At 40.7% G+C, this 14863-nt stretch overlaps 1 protein-coding gene across 1 annotated transcript in view; it reads right to left on the reverse strand.

Annotated features, from left to right (window-relative positions):
- The window catches only part of CFAP58 (cilia and flagella associated protein 58), a 71594-nt gene that overhangs the window by 38117 nt on the left and 18614 nt on the right, over positions 1-14863 (reverse strand). Inside the window, exons 7-11 of the mRNA XM_064144083.1 lie at positions 13268-13427; positions 9624-9706; positions 8248-8439; positions 4305-4466; positions 872-1018 (exon numbers count right to left, since the gene is read on the reverse strand). Of these exons, the coding sequence (XP_064000153.1) occupies positions 872-1018; positions 4305-4466; positions 8248-8439; positions 9624-9706; positions 13268-13427 (744 nt within the window). The remainder of the gene's footprint in view (positions 1-871; positions 1019-4304; positions 4467-8247; positions 8440-9623; positions 9707-13267; positions 13428-14863) is intronic.

Genomic DNA, 14863 nt, shown 5'->3' on the forward strand with positions numbered 1-14863 from the left:
TCTCCTCATGTCCAGCCTGAACCAACCCATCTCCAGCTTCCCTCCATTCCCCCTAATCCTGTCACTTCCTGATATCCTGAAAAGTCCCTCCCCAGCTTTTCTGTAGGCCCCCTTCAGATACTGAAAGGCCACAATAAGATCACCTCACAGCCTCCTCTTCTCCAGACTGAACAGCCCCAACTCCCTCAGTCTGTCCTCACAGGAGAGGTGCTGCAGCCCTCTGATCATCCCAGTGGCCCTTCTCTGGACACGCTCCAGCACATCCACATCCTTCTTGTAATGGGGACTCCAGAACTGGATACAGTACTCCAGGTGAGGTCTCACCAGAGCGGAGTAGAGGGGGAGAATCACCTCCCTCGACTGGCTGGCCACACTTCTGATGCAGCCCAGGAAACCACTAGGGACCCACTAAAAGGCACTGCATAATGACCAGAAGTCTAATGCTTGCTAGTCACACAGAGACATGAGATTGTAAATGTAATATAGTAGGGTTTGCACTTAAAACCAGCAGAAGGACAGAAAAAGTTATTTACAAGGGTCTGTACTAAAAAGATTGCTAAATCAAGCTATCCCAGAAGTGCACATTTCTGCAAGCAAAATGGAATTTTAAAATAAAATCTTCAGTCACCAAGAAATTTAAAGCTTTCAACAGGCAATCCAGGTTCTTGATTATAATCATAGGTTGAGATTAGATTTGTCAGGTAGATGTAAAATTTATCTAACATAGCCTCTGAAGGTTACTGAGATCTTGTGCTTCAATTACAGAACAGTTTATTAAAACAGAACAAAACAGCTACCAGAGATCAGCAAGACGACGCAGTCTGTGAAATCATGAAAACCATCCTTTGTAAGAATGTGTACAGGCTCTTACTTTCATTGATTCCTTCTCCTTCTCTATTTGCTGATGATCTTCTTGTGCTTTCACAAGGGCTGCTTCCTTGTTTGCAATCTCCTCTTTTAGCTGTTCCACCTGAAGTGTCACAGTTTTCAGTTTGTTCGTCACTTCTGCTAGTTCCTCCTAACAGGACAGGAGAGGCATCAGAAAAGAGTAATTTTGTGACTGGGAGTTCAGGCTGCATTGGAGAATGTAGCCACAGTGCTCAAGTAGAGATCTGTTGTACATGCCACAAGACATGTACAGGACAGGAACAGTTTTATTAAATGACAATTTTCTATTTATGTCAGCATGACACTGCAGTAAAAATAAAGAATACATTGAAAAAAAAAGACTATCAATTATGAGCATAATAAACCACTTAATTTAATGTGCTGGACACTTGCAAAGAACTAGCAGTTAACACAAATTCATAGGATTCTGATCCTATCCATCTGTTTGTTACCTTGTATGTCCATAAGTAAGATACCTATATGCCTGTAAGGGCGTACAGGAAAAGCTGATAAGCTTCTATTTTGCCTAGCTTGCACACAGCTGCAAGGGGGAGAAGAGATAGAGAAGTCTTTGCTATGAGAATATTTAGATATATTTTAATCTCAAAACACAGATCAAAAATCCTGGTAGCACAGCAGAGAGATCAGGATACTCAAAATACTTCACACACTCACAGCACAGAGGTGCCAGCCACTACAAAATGAAGAAACTGTGCCCACTGCAGTGGCAGTGTATGTTGTGACATGAAATGGAGGCCAATACCCTCACTGCTTAGACAGACCTGCTCTTCTGCATCTAATCAAAGCAGCCTTGGAAGTCATTACTCTTCTGCCAGACACTGCCACCTCACAGACATCGTAACCTATCATGTGAATACATTCTGATTCACTACCAAACAGGGTAGCTTAGAGCTCTTCCAATACTGTCTACCACTACTAGGTGTGAGTGATGTTTTCTTGCATGGCATGCTTAACACAGGCAAGCAAGGTCTCGAGTGGTGGCAGTCTTCACAAACAGTACGAGGAAAGTGCTCATTAGTAGTCTGATAGCCCTCAAAATATAATCTGTGGATTCCACACCTATTTGGCAAATTAAATGAACAGAGAATAAATGTAGCAATATGCCATCAGGCTCACCTGCTTGCATATTCACTGATTCACAAATTTCATTGGGTTGAAAGGAATCCTCAAAGGTCATCTTGTCCAAGTAAGCAACTAGATCAGGCTCTGGGCCAGGCTGCCCAGGGCCACAGCAAGTCTGGTCCTGAATGTCTCCAGGGACAGGTTTTCAACCACACCCTTGGGCAACCCGCTCAGGATTTCACCACTCTCATTGTAAAGAACTTCTTCCTTATGTCCAACTTAAATCTACCTTGTTTCAGTTTAAAGCTATTGGCCCTCACCATTTTGCTACATGCCCTTCTCAACAGCCCTCCCTACCTTCCCGTTCAGTCAGTCTGTGAATGAGAAAGTCTTATTAAAAGCTGTCTTTGCTAGAGCCTTTAAATCTCTCTATTGTAAAAGATGAGTGAGGTTTAAAATAAAATGCTTAGACATATGCCCCAAACCATTCCTAATTCTGTATTTAATGAAGAACAATAAAAACATAAATATTGCTAACAGGGCTCCTAATCAACTTGCTTAAACAAATAAGCTCCTAACACCAAAAGAAACCCCAAGGATGAAAGCACCAGATCTTTATCTCATATTAACAGCCTTCTAGCATGTCTTTTCCAAGAGATTTTACTGAGCTGAACATTATGATACTCTAGAGAGCAATAGCAAGATGGGCAACAAGGGATCATTCCACATTAAGCAATCCAAAAATACTTAGATCTAGCTTTATCTAAACAAGCTAGATTTGTTTTACTTCCGAAAAGGAAAAAGAACTGGTTTGTTTACTTCCCAAAGGGCAAAAGAACTGACCATATTTTTTAACACAAAAATTTTTTTCTTTTCTTTTTGGTTCCTAGCTGGCTAACCTGTTCCTGCATTATGAATGGCTATTTTTCACAGCTACACATCGTACTGTGTTGGCCACAAAATATTTTAGGATCACCTATCTTCCCACACAGGACTTGCTCAGCCAAACAAGGTATTAAAGTCTAAACACCAGCCTCTGACAGCTGTACCCCTGACCAGCACTGTGTATAGCACTATATAACTCACAAAACTTGAAATGAACTAAGTTCATTGGGTCATTTTCACAGTATCACAGTATCACCAAGGTTGGAAGAGACCTCACAGATCATCAAGTCCAACCCTTTACCACAGAGCTCAAGGCTAGACCATGGCACCAAGTGCCACGTCCAATCCTGCCTTGAACAGCTCCAGGGACGGCGACTCCACCACCTCCCCAGGCAGCCCATTCCAGTGTCCAATGACTCTCTTTTGTAGCTCACCACACAGATGCCAGTTCTTCAGAAGTAAGCAAACTTATGTTGTGTATGTAAAAGAAAAATAAATCATCAGTGTTGCAATTTTTCACCCTTATTTTGCCTGAGAGATTGTTCGGAAGCAGCAAAAATCCCAACACCACATCCACTGATGAAAGGCAGAGAGAGGTCAAGCAGAGAGTCCCACAGCAAAACGGTTCACTGCTAATCAAATCCAGCACACAGTTTGACTGGAACTTGAACAGTTCATTCCCATCTGCTTCTGAAGAGAAACACTTCCATAATCAAACTAGAGTATAAATTTATTATCTACTATGTATGTTTATGTTATAAATCTTATTCTGAAATAACCCAAGGCTGTAAATCACAGCTATCCAAAGTCTCAATCTCTGTCAAGTGCAGTAATATTTGTGTTGTACTTTAGATCTTTACAGCAGAATAATAGAATGTATCCTTAAGTGATCTGCTCTCTTCCTTTAGTATTTTTAGCAAGATCCCCAAGGAAGAGATGAATGGAAAACATCATTATCTGAGGAAAATGACACTCCCTGAAAGGATGAAGCAAGGTGAAAGCATTAAGTGCTGTCAGAAAATTCCACTTCAGCTGGGAAAGTGTTCCCTCTGCCTTCTAAATCATGACTCACAGTAATGCGCACACACATTCTGGGCCAAGGAGGAAGTTTTATTCTCCTTATACCCTGCTTCCCATACATGCAGATAACTCCTAAAGGAATAAAAGAAAATGGAGACAGGATGGAAAGGAAAACATTTCTTCTCTGATAGAGTCTTGTGATGCCATAGCTCCATTGTATCATAATTTTGTGCATAGCTTGAAGTACAGATATTGACAAACTGACCAGAAAAGAGACCAGAGACCTAAAACATTCCTTTTCCCAGAAGACATAGGAATACAGAAACCACCTCTGTCACTTAACCAGTGTGCTTTCCTTTCAACAAATCAAAATCAGATCAGAAAAAGAAAACAGCAAAACAAGCACAAAGAAAAACATAGCCTTCTACCTTAGCTTCAATCAGGTTTTGACTGTACAGGTTCCTCTCTGTTCTCACAGTTTCACAGTCAGTTTCTTGCTGTTTTAATTTAATTTCAGACTCTTTTATTTTCTTCTCATAGTCACAGATCTGTATTTCACACATTTCTTTCTCTTTCAGGTGCTGGAGGACCTGGAGTAGAATAAAGGATGTGAACACAAAACTGTAAGGATGGGGGAAGAGTTTGTGGTTTTATTCTGAGATGACAAGTTCAAATCCCTGTGATAAGAAGTTTTAGCTATTGCTAAAGCTCACCTCAGTCCAAGCTTAACAGTTGCTTCTGTGAAGCAATAATTACATGAGGATTACCTAAAGAAAATGGAGTTCTGTTGGCTGCAGGAAGACAATGATCACATGTATCAATAAACAAAGATACAAACATTTATAGACATTTTATGAGATAGTTACCCCCATAACCAACACAAAAGAATTACTACATGAAAGGATCAAAAATGCAGAGAGTTACTAATCATTATGATGTGCTTCCCAACTACTTTTTTAAGTGTTAACAGCCTTCATCCTGCTGTACAAAGCTGAAAATCAATGAGCATAAACAAGCAATATTCAAACAGAATCCACTATTTCAGAGAAATAAGATTAAAATAAATAGAAATAAAAAGAAATATAAGGATAATGCACATAATTTCTCAGGTTCACTGCTCAGGGAAGAAAGCAAAGCTAGGACAACAACCAAGCAGCAGAGAAAAAGCTGAGCAATCACATGAACAAAACCCAAGAGAGAAGTTTGTTACCAACTGTATTTCACACCCTGTTCTCTTGCCTCTGTTTTTGAAGATACAGTTTGAGCTAAAGTTCATGCTCATATGTCAAAGCAGAAGATTAAAAAAGTTCACATGAAATAGCCAGTAATGGCAAAGTCTGTGGTCAACACTGCTGCCCCTAGCTTAGCAGAAAAGCCCTTGGAGTATTAACTATGGATCAGGAGCTTAATTAATTGATCATTCTACCAGTTATCTCCCATTCAGCTTTGAAGATAGCAGGTAGTTATATAGAGAAAATTTTATTACAGCAGCAGGAATACAATCCCTGCACATTTGTAGCCAACTGCAGAGGATGCCAGTAACTGCTTACAGAGCAATACAGAAACACAGTCCCAGTTTATAATCTACTTCTGCCTTTTCCTTTTCTGCTAAAACAGCCTGTCAATAGTAATGGCAGGGAGAAGAAATCAATAGGCATGTTTTCTGTCTTCACGATGGTGATCATAGGCTGGAGCAAGATTTAGAAGTAGGTCACTGCATTTGTAAGTCTTCCACTTGATTTTGATGCAATGTAAGTGCAATAAGCTTGTGGACTGTTTTCTGAGTTGTTCTCACAGGCTGCATGCTGACTCTACTTTTTCAGGAATGATTAAACCCAAATAATTCTCCCTTATAAATGTGGAAAACATACATCCAATGTTTCCCCAACAGAGCCCTGTGGGTGGCTGAGCATCCTCAATCCTGATGCAGTTGACAGCACACTACGCCTCTCAGATCTGGCAATGAGGAGCCAAAGCTAAGCAGAAAGCACTAGGCATTCATAGTTTTCTTCTGTACACTCACAGGTTTTTATCTGTATACTTAAATTTCATCTAGTGTTGGTTACTTGGGCAGTGAACCTACTCAAGATCTCAGTGACAGCGGCATCCTACTACGCTTATCTTTATTTAACCACTCCAAGAAGTGCTGCCATAGCGTTACTGATATTCCTGTCAAGCATTAGGTTTTGAAAGTTTATATAAGTTTAAAATAGGAATTATGTTTCTGGTTTTCCTGGAGGTGTTGCTAAACTGCAAATTTAACTTTCTAAATGGCATTTTTTTCAAAAGCAACAAGTAGACACTCAGTGAGAGAACAATTCAGATGAGACTGAAAGGTATACTTCACTTCCTTCTCAGCAGCTAATCCCTCCACAGGGAAAATAAGACTTCATAATCTTAGAATTTCAATTCAAACAAAAAATATTCTACTAACATTTGTAGCTCAGTAACACAGTAACAAAGAGGAAAGAGATTTTTCTCTAATTTGTACTGTCTAATCTAGAATTAAGATTATTCAACAAGTGACACCTGCTTAAAATACAAATGAGCAGCCAGGCAGGCCAATAATTTGCAAGTGCAGTATGAATTCTCACCACTAAAATCTTTCACTGTCATGGATATAATTTTGTGGGCTCTGCCCATCAGTTACTTAGTAGTAAGCAATGACTTTGAAAAAAGGAATTCTGCAGCTCTATAGACTCTGTCCCACTGAAAATAACCAGACAGCTCTCAGAGACAGCATGGCTCTGTCTGCCTTGCAGGACTTCCAAGATGTCTTTGGTCTTACACGGGCTTGGCTCTTTACCAGCTCTTACACAAGAGCTCCTTCAGAGCCAACTTGATGATAAAAGGTGAGAGAAGAGAATCGACTGGATGTATGATTACTGACCATCAACAGCTCATTCCCCACTATTTGTGAAATGGCACCTGTAGTTTTGTCACATAGGTCAAACAGTGAATTTAATAGTATCTAGTGGACATAATAATCCTGATCATATGTCCTCCTGTCCTGCATTTTGCCGTGTTTTATCCTAACAAACGATGAGTAATTTAATGTGGGAAACATAAAACTATTGTCTCACATACTCCTCTGCTCAGAAGCATTCCTGCAGCTGTCCTCCTGCAAGCTGAGTCAGGAATTGTCCCTTTAGTGAATCACAAAAGCATGCAAGTCCTTCAGAAATTTGCAGTCACAAAGCAAGCATCATTATACAAACAGTTCAAGTGTTACAACCCATTTACTGAGGCTCTGTCTTACAAGGAGTGACAGAAAATTTGCACCCAGTGTGGCAGAGGAAGAAAAAAAAAGGAAAAAGTAAACAAGCAAACATTTGTCATTTTCACCCTCAAAATATTGTGAGCAACCTTAATCAGAATGGAAAGCAAAAGCCTTGTAGTTCTGAGTGTTATGAATTACTCCCTTGCCCTAGTTTTACAGTGTTCTTATATCTATACTGCTAGAAATGATCTATGAGGGAAAGATGCAAAATATGACTTTGCAAAAAAGACAAATCACATTTTGTTGGAATTTTATTCCAAGGAAAAGACAAAAAGTACTCCAGGTGAGGGAATATCTACCATTAAAAAATTATTTAAAAGCCTTTGGCCGCATGAAATTGGAGAGGATAATCCTGAAATGAAAACACAGCAAACAACTGGGGAGTTGAAACGGTCTGAAAGCCAGTCCCAGTAAAGCAATGAGCTTCTTGGAAGGTCCTTCAGTGTGAACATCAGCAATTAATGGAACATGTTACAACTATGTTCCTGTGTACACTGTCAGGAATAAAGTATAAAGTTGTACATAATAACTGGCAGCAGGAAACACATATTTTATACAATACCACTCTGTCTCTGTTGCCAGAGAACCTCTCTTCTGCAGACTAGCTTTAACACATTTAGATGTTTTCATATACTGGGAATAACCCCTCAAAATGCTAAGTCTCTTATACAAAACATGTTGAGCATTGTCAGCTCTCACTGGCCTCAATCTGAGGACATCAACAGTATGCAAGATAAAGTCCTTTGCAGAACAATCAAAGTGTCATTTCCAACTGCAAACATGAGTTTCAACTGCAAAACTCAGGTCAGAGGCCTTAGTTTGAACTCTAGCCTTAATTTAATTACCTGAACAAGAGCTAAAAAAGAGAAATACGTGGCTGTACTCCACGTATTCTCATAGAATACACACCTACTGATGAAATTCCCTGAGAGAGACCTGAAACAACAGCAGGCAATACAAACCATCCAGAAGAAACCTTTGTAAATTACATGAAGACCACTGATCTAAGCTTCCTCCCACTGGCACATCAGGAAATACCACATTTGACTGTAAGACAGGGAAGAAACACTTGCACAAAAAGCAGTTCCTACCTTCTGTTTGAGCTCACTGATTTCATTGATGAAACAGTCTCTTTCCTTCTCCAATTGGTAAATAATCTTCCTTTGTTTCTGAGCTTCCTTCTTATAATTTTGGATTTCTCCTTCCAAGATTTTCTTTGACTGTTCATGTAGCTTCACCAAATTTATCTGCTTCTGAGTGGCAGTGGTAGCCTTGACCAAGTTCTACGTGGAACACAAAATAATGGCTCTTGAGATAAAAAGGCAACACTTGAGACCACTATGACAAAACATGCTGTTGTGTAAGTGGATTATGGACTTCTCAATACTAGTACCCCCTATCTAATTTGATGAACTGAAATTCAAGTTAAAGAAAAACCTCTAACAGAGCTGCTAAATAGTGCTTCTGATCAGAAGTTAAAGCACTACTCTGCACTACAAAAATGGATAGGGTTGTTTACAAGTGGATATAACTAATGACTGAAGCAGAAAAATAAATAATGCAAGACAAATACCCTTCCTTCTCACATCCTAAATAGCAAGTCTAAACTGGAAATTAACCAAACTTGGTTTAAAATTACACATAAGGACTAAAGACAAAACACCATGATATCACCTTTTAAAAATCAGCCTTCTGTTACCACTCTGAAATTTCTTTCTTTATACAAACCAGGTATTTGTTATCTGCAAAGTCTGAGCTTTTGCTAGAGCTAAGACACAGGACAGTGAATCTCCACCAAATAAAGCACCTCAGAAATCACATTTCAGCATTGAATTTGCTACATTACACTTCAGGAATGCCCATAAACATGAGATGCTGTCTTGCAGTACAAGAACCTTGGGCTGATGGAAAATAAGCAGTATGAGAAATGAACCTGAAAGCAAGGATTAGTATTATGCAATCTGTCAAAACACTACGTGATGGATGCATCAACATTTTGGGTTGCTCTTTTACTAGTGAAGACCTCATTTGCCTAGATTAATATTTATCTTCACATGGTATTGATTCACATGTCATGGTCTAGTTGATTGTATAGGGCTGGGTGATAGGTTGGACTGGATGATCTTGGAGGCCTCTTCCAACCTGGTTGATTCTATGTAATGTAAAAGCACAGGTGTAACAAACTCTTTGATTATGAAATGATGTGCCTGCAATAAAGGTGGACACAGGTAGCATTTTTTAAGCTCTCTGATGGTTCATATGCTATAAATCTTGTGTATGTTTATGGGTATAACACTACTTCAATGCACAGAAAAGAAACAGTGTCAGCACCTGCTTAAGGAATTCTGAACACTTTGCTTACTGTTATTTATTCTACAGCATTTCTGTGTTGCTGACTTTAAAGCATGGACATTTCCTTCTCAAGCTGTGAGATTTGTTTAGCAGGATTACCGTCACAAGCTCTCACCTTGTTTAATATATCCTTTTCCCGCACGAGCTCATCCACAGCTTTCTTGTCAATATCTGCCTGCTTTTTGGCAGCCTCCAACTCTAGAGAAAAGGAGGAAAGAGAACAAAATCCTGGGTTCAAACTGCACAGGTGTTAAAACTACAAAAAGAACTTAGTGGCCTTTTTAAAAAACCTTAATGTTACATGAACAATTCAATTAGCTGTGATCAGGTTTTGCAACCTCAGTATTATGTTAAATACTTATCTGCATATTTAGAAGAACTTAGAATAACTCAGGCACAAAGATGATTAAAGGAGTGGATCATCTTCCTTATGGGGAGAGACTGAGGGAGCTGGGGCTCTTTAGTTTGGAGAGGAGAAGACTGAGGTGTGACCTTATTAACGTTTCTAAAATATACAAAGGGTGAGTGCCAAAAGCATGGAGCCAGGCTCTGCTCGGTGATGCCCAATCACAGGACAAGGAGCAATGGGTGGAAGCTGAGGAATAGAAAATTCCATGTAAACATGAGGAAAACATTTTTCATTGTGAGGGTGCCAGAAAGTTGGACAAGCTGCCCAGGGAGCTTGTCTCTCTCTGGAGATATTCAAAACCCGCCTGGATGCACTCCTGTGTGATCTGCTACGGGTGATCCTGCTCAGACAGGGACATTGGACTAGATGATCTTTCAAGGTCCCTTCCAGCCTCTAACATTCTGTGATTCTGTAACCGTGTGAGGACTTAGATATTCATATTTGAGTTTTAAACAAAGATTCCTCAAAGAAGTCACATTTTCAGAAATCATGGAGCACATTGAAAACAGCAGCCTTTTAAGAAACGTCAATATCAGCATCCAAAACCTGAAGCACTTTCAAAATCAGGGACTTTCAGAATTATTCTAATCCTTCTATATGACATGCAGTTCCCCTGGAAACACTGAGATTCTACTGGCTTTAATGGAGTTAAAACGACATGGTGTAAGTCAAGCTTAACACTGGACATGTACTGTTCAGAAGATATGTAGAAGTAGAGACATGATTTCATTGCATTTTTAAAATAATTAAAACCAGGTACACTAACACTGCAGCTCAGGCAATGCAGGACATTGGACTGCTAAGATGTGTTAACTACTGGTCTGGTGAAGAGAAGACTCAGAGGGGATCTAATCAATGTTTATAAGTATCTGAGGGCTGGGTGTTAAGAGGAAGGGGACAAACTCTTTTCAGATGCACCCTGTGGTAGGACAAGGGGCAATGGATATAAACTACAGCACAGGAAGTTTCATCTCAACATGAGGAGGTACTGCTTTACTGTAAGAGTCACATAGCACTGGAACAGGCTTCCCAGAGAGGTTGTGGAGTCTCCGTCTCTGGAAACTTCCAAGAACTGTCTGGATGCATTCCTGGGTCACCTGCACTAGATTATACAGTCCTGCTCTGGACTCAATAATCTTTGGAGGTCCTTTCCAACCCTTAACATCCTATGATCCTGTGCACTGCAAAAAGATAAGTTAACAGTAGCCACTCCCAGGCATTCAAGTACAGATTTTAATTTCTTCAGGAAAACACTTGTGGGAAAACTCTTTCACCCTCACAGAGATGTACGAAATAAACACATGAATGAAACACAGACATGACTTTCTACAAATACAGTTATATGGAATGATTCATATCTCATACAGGCTGCCTCTTCAGGACACAAACTAGACACAAGAGCAAAGAGAAGAATTTATGCTTTATGGGCTGCTCAGGGAGATGATTGAGTTACCAACCCTGGATGTATTTAAAAATCGTTTGGATGTGGTGCTTGTGTGTGTGGAATGACCTTCCATGTACCTTCCATGTACCTTCCATGACACTTGTGGATACAGTTTAGGGTGAACCTTGTAGAGTAGAGATACAATTGAACTTGGTGATCCTGAGGGTCTTTTCCAATCTGAATGTTTCTGTGATTCTATGATTTACACCAGCATCTGTCAACTTGAACTAGGTGAACTTTACAGCAAAGGGAGGTTTTGTCGCCTAAAAAGTGGTCTCATCAACTCAAATACTTTGTGACTTCACAATATTGAGGGGAAAAAAATCATCAAGCTGTTTTCCTCCTGAAAATCACTTTGAAAACGAGTCTATTTTTAATTTCAAAGCATATTTCATTTTGAAATTTATTTGCATTTTAATGTTAAAAAAAGAGAAGTGGTTTTAAATGCTAAGAAAAACACCAGAAAAAGTTGTTTGGTAAAGTTAAATAAAATACTTTGTTTGACCCAAGACATTTTAATTCAAAACTTTCTTATGGGAAAAATGCTGAAAGTTGTTTCTTAGATGTGTTTTCAGATCTGCTAGCAAGTCAAGGCCAGTATTTGGACAGCTTTAGCAGCCACACTGACCAGCTGAAGTCATAAACATATGAGAGTTTATTAGCTCACTTGCAAATACTCATTTCCAGGCTACTAACTACTCAGCAGAATCAAAGCAGGAAAAACAGTGTGTCTTAACAATGTCTGACTTCAGTTAGTTCTCAAAGTATTTCTCTTTCACAGGTTAGTGCAGGAGCAGTGAAGTTACACTGCAGGCAAGTCTCTAAGTGGCATGGCACAAACTGACACACCAGTTATGGCTTAGAGAGCAGACAGAAATAATTTATTTTACTCTCAAAGGAAGTAAAATAAAAATGTTCTTGCTGAACTGGAGAGGAATACAGAGAAGTGTATTTAAAGATGCACAGGAAAAAAAATACAGAATACATGAATCCTTATCACCTAATACAGACAAGGATACATGAGAATTTCCCCAAAACTTTCCACCCAAGCAAGCTAAACCACCAAATCCCAGTGCTTGTTTTCTCTCCCACCCATTGTCTCCCATTAGGCCCTGACTGCACAGCAAGAAATCCACTGTGCCCCATTAGTTATCAGGTAAGACTCCCTCCAGAGAGCTGAAAGAAGGGAGAGAAAAGAGAAAGATTTGGCTTTGCTGCCCACTTACAAAGTGATAGCAGGATTATGGGATTGAATAACAAAATTACAATTTCCTGGTCCTCCTATGGCTTTCTTAAGGAGACCTGGGCCAAACAACCACAACTCCACAAAGTTCAATGATGTCTGTTGTGTTTTTGCCTACATATGCTACATTAAGACAATTCTGTAAGCCCACAATGATTTTAAAACGCTACTATAGATTAATTTATAGTTTCATACCATGCACTAAAGCAGAATCGTAGAATAGACCAGGTTGGAAGAGACCTCCAAGATCATCCAGTCCAACCTATCCCCCAGCCCTGTCCAATCAACTAGACCACGGCACTAAGTGCCTCATCCAGTCTTTTTTTGAACACCTTCAGGGATGGAGACTCCACCACCTCCCTGGGCAGCCCATTCCAATAGCAAATCACTCTCTCTGTGAAGAACTTCCTCCTAACATCCAGCCTATACCTCCCCAGGCACAGCTTGGGACTGTGTCCCCTTGTTCTATTGCTGATTACCTGGGAGAAGAGACCAACCTCCACCTGGCTACAGCCTCCCTTCAGGTACTTGTAGACAGCAATGAGGTCACCTCTGAGCCTCCTACAGCCTAAACAACCTCAGCTCCCTCAGCCTCCTAACAGGAGGATATTCCTGTAAATTATGAATCAAGAAAACAGATCCGCTCATCAGTTAAGCACTTACCTCTCTCCAGTCCAGATATCTGATTTTTTAGGGTGTTTCTCTCATGTTCTGCATCAACTCTTTGCTCCTCAGCAACACGCAGCTTATTCTGGAGAACATCTCTGACTTTGTTCAGCTTTGAAAATTCAGTGTGCAGCTGAGCCACCTCTTCATCTCTGGCCTACAAAATAGAATCATAGAATCACAGAATCATAGAATCAACCAGGTTGGAAGAGACATCCAAGATCATCCAGTCCAACCTATCCCCCAGCCCTATCCAGTCAACTAGACCATGGCACAAAGTGCCTCATCCAGTCTTTTCTTGAAGACCTCCAGTGACGGTGCCTCCACCACCTCCCCGCGTAGCCCATTCCAATGGGAAATCACTCTCTCTGGCAAGAACTTCCTCCTAACATCCAGCCTGTACTTTCTCTGGCACAACTCGAGACTGTGTCCTCTTGTTCGATTGGTGGTTGCCTGGGAGAAGAGGCCAACCCCCACCTGGCTACAGCCTCCCTTCAGGTAGTTGTAGACAGCAGTGAGGTCACCCCTGACGTCACCCCTGAGCCTCCTCTTCTCCAGGCTAAACAACCCCAGCTCCCTCAGCCTCTCCTCATAGGGTTTGTGTTCCAAGCCCCTCACCAGCTTTGTCACCCTTCTCTGGACATGTTCCAGCACCTCAACATCTCTCTTGAATTGCGGGGCTCAGAACTGGACACAGCACTCAAGGTGTGGCCTGAGCAGTGCTGAGTACAGGGGAAGAATAACCTCCCTTGTCCTACTGGCCACACTGTTCCTGATGCAGGCCAGGTTGCCATTGGCTCTCTTGGCCACCTGGGCACACTGCTGGCTCATCTTCAGCCTACTATCAGTACCCCCAGGTCCCTTTCCTCCTGGCTGCTCTCCAGCCACTCAGTCCCCAGCCTGTAGCGCTGCTTGGGGTTATTGTGGCCAAAGTGCAGAACCCTGCACTTGGCCTTGTTAAATCTCATCCCATTGGCCTCTGCCCACCCATCCAGCCTGTCCAGGTCCCTCTGCAGGGCTCTCCTACCTTCCTGCTCCTAGCTTGGTGTCATAGCAAGAAGGAAAGGAGAGAAAAAAGAACAACAGAAAGAAAATGCCCCTGGACCTGGAATATATTTATTCCATTAAATTCAGGAAGCAAAGGTATAACTGCCGTGGGTAACCTCAGAGATGATAATTAGCTAACTGAAAAAATATAAAAAATAATTTAAACAAAGCCAGCTAGGGCATGGAAAATTATAATCAAATCTTATGCTTTAGAAAATGATCAATAAAAAATCCCCAGCTGCAGGCCTCAAAGTGCACTACCCAATTAGTCCTGCAGATTAAACATGGGCAGCTCTAACTCTCTTTGAAGTATTGGGGACAGTGACTGTGATGAGAAAAATAGCTCTAGTATGGTCTGATTGCATGTCCCTAATAGCAGGTATCTGTTATCCTCATCTCTTTTATAGCCTGTGGATTTAAAACTAAAAGGCAAAATGTGCAGTTTATTTCATTTGCTATACAATCAGGGGAGAAAATAATGCATCAAAACACCACATAGCTGGTAACCAGGAAACACAATCAATAATCAAAACAGAAAGTAGTCTC

Source organism: Pogoniulus pusillus, chromosome 6 (genome assembly GCF_015220805.1).
Source record: "Pogoniulus pusillus isolate bPogPus1 chromosome 6, bPogPus1.pri, whole genome shotgun sequence".
In the NCBI taxonomy this organism is placed as follows: domain Eukaryota; kingdom Metazoa; phylum Chordata; class Aves; order Piciformes; family Lybiidae; genus Pogoniulus; species Pogoniulus pusillus.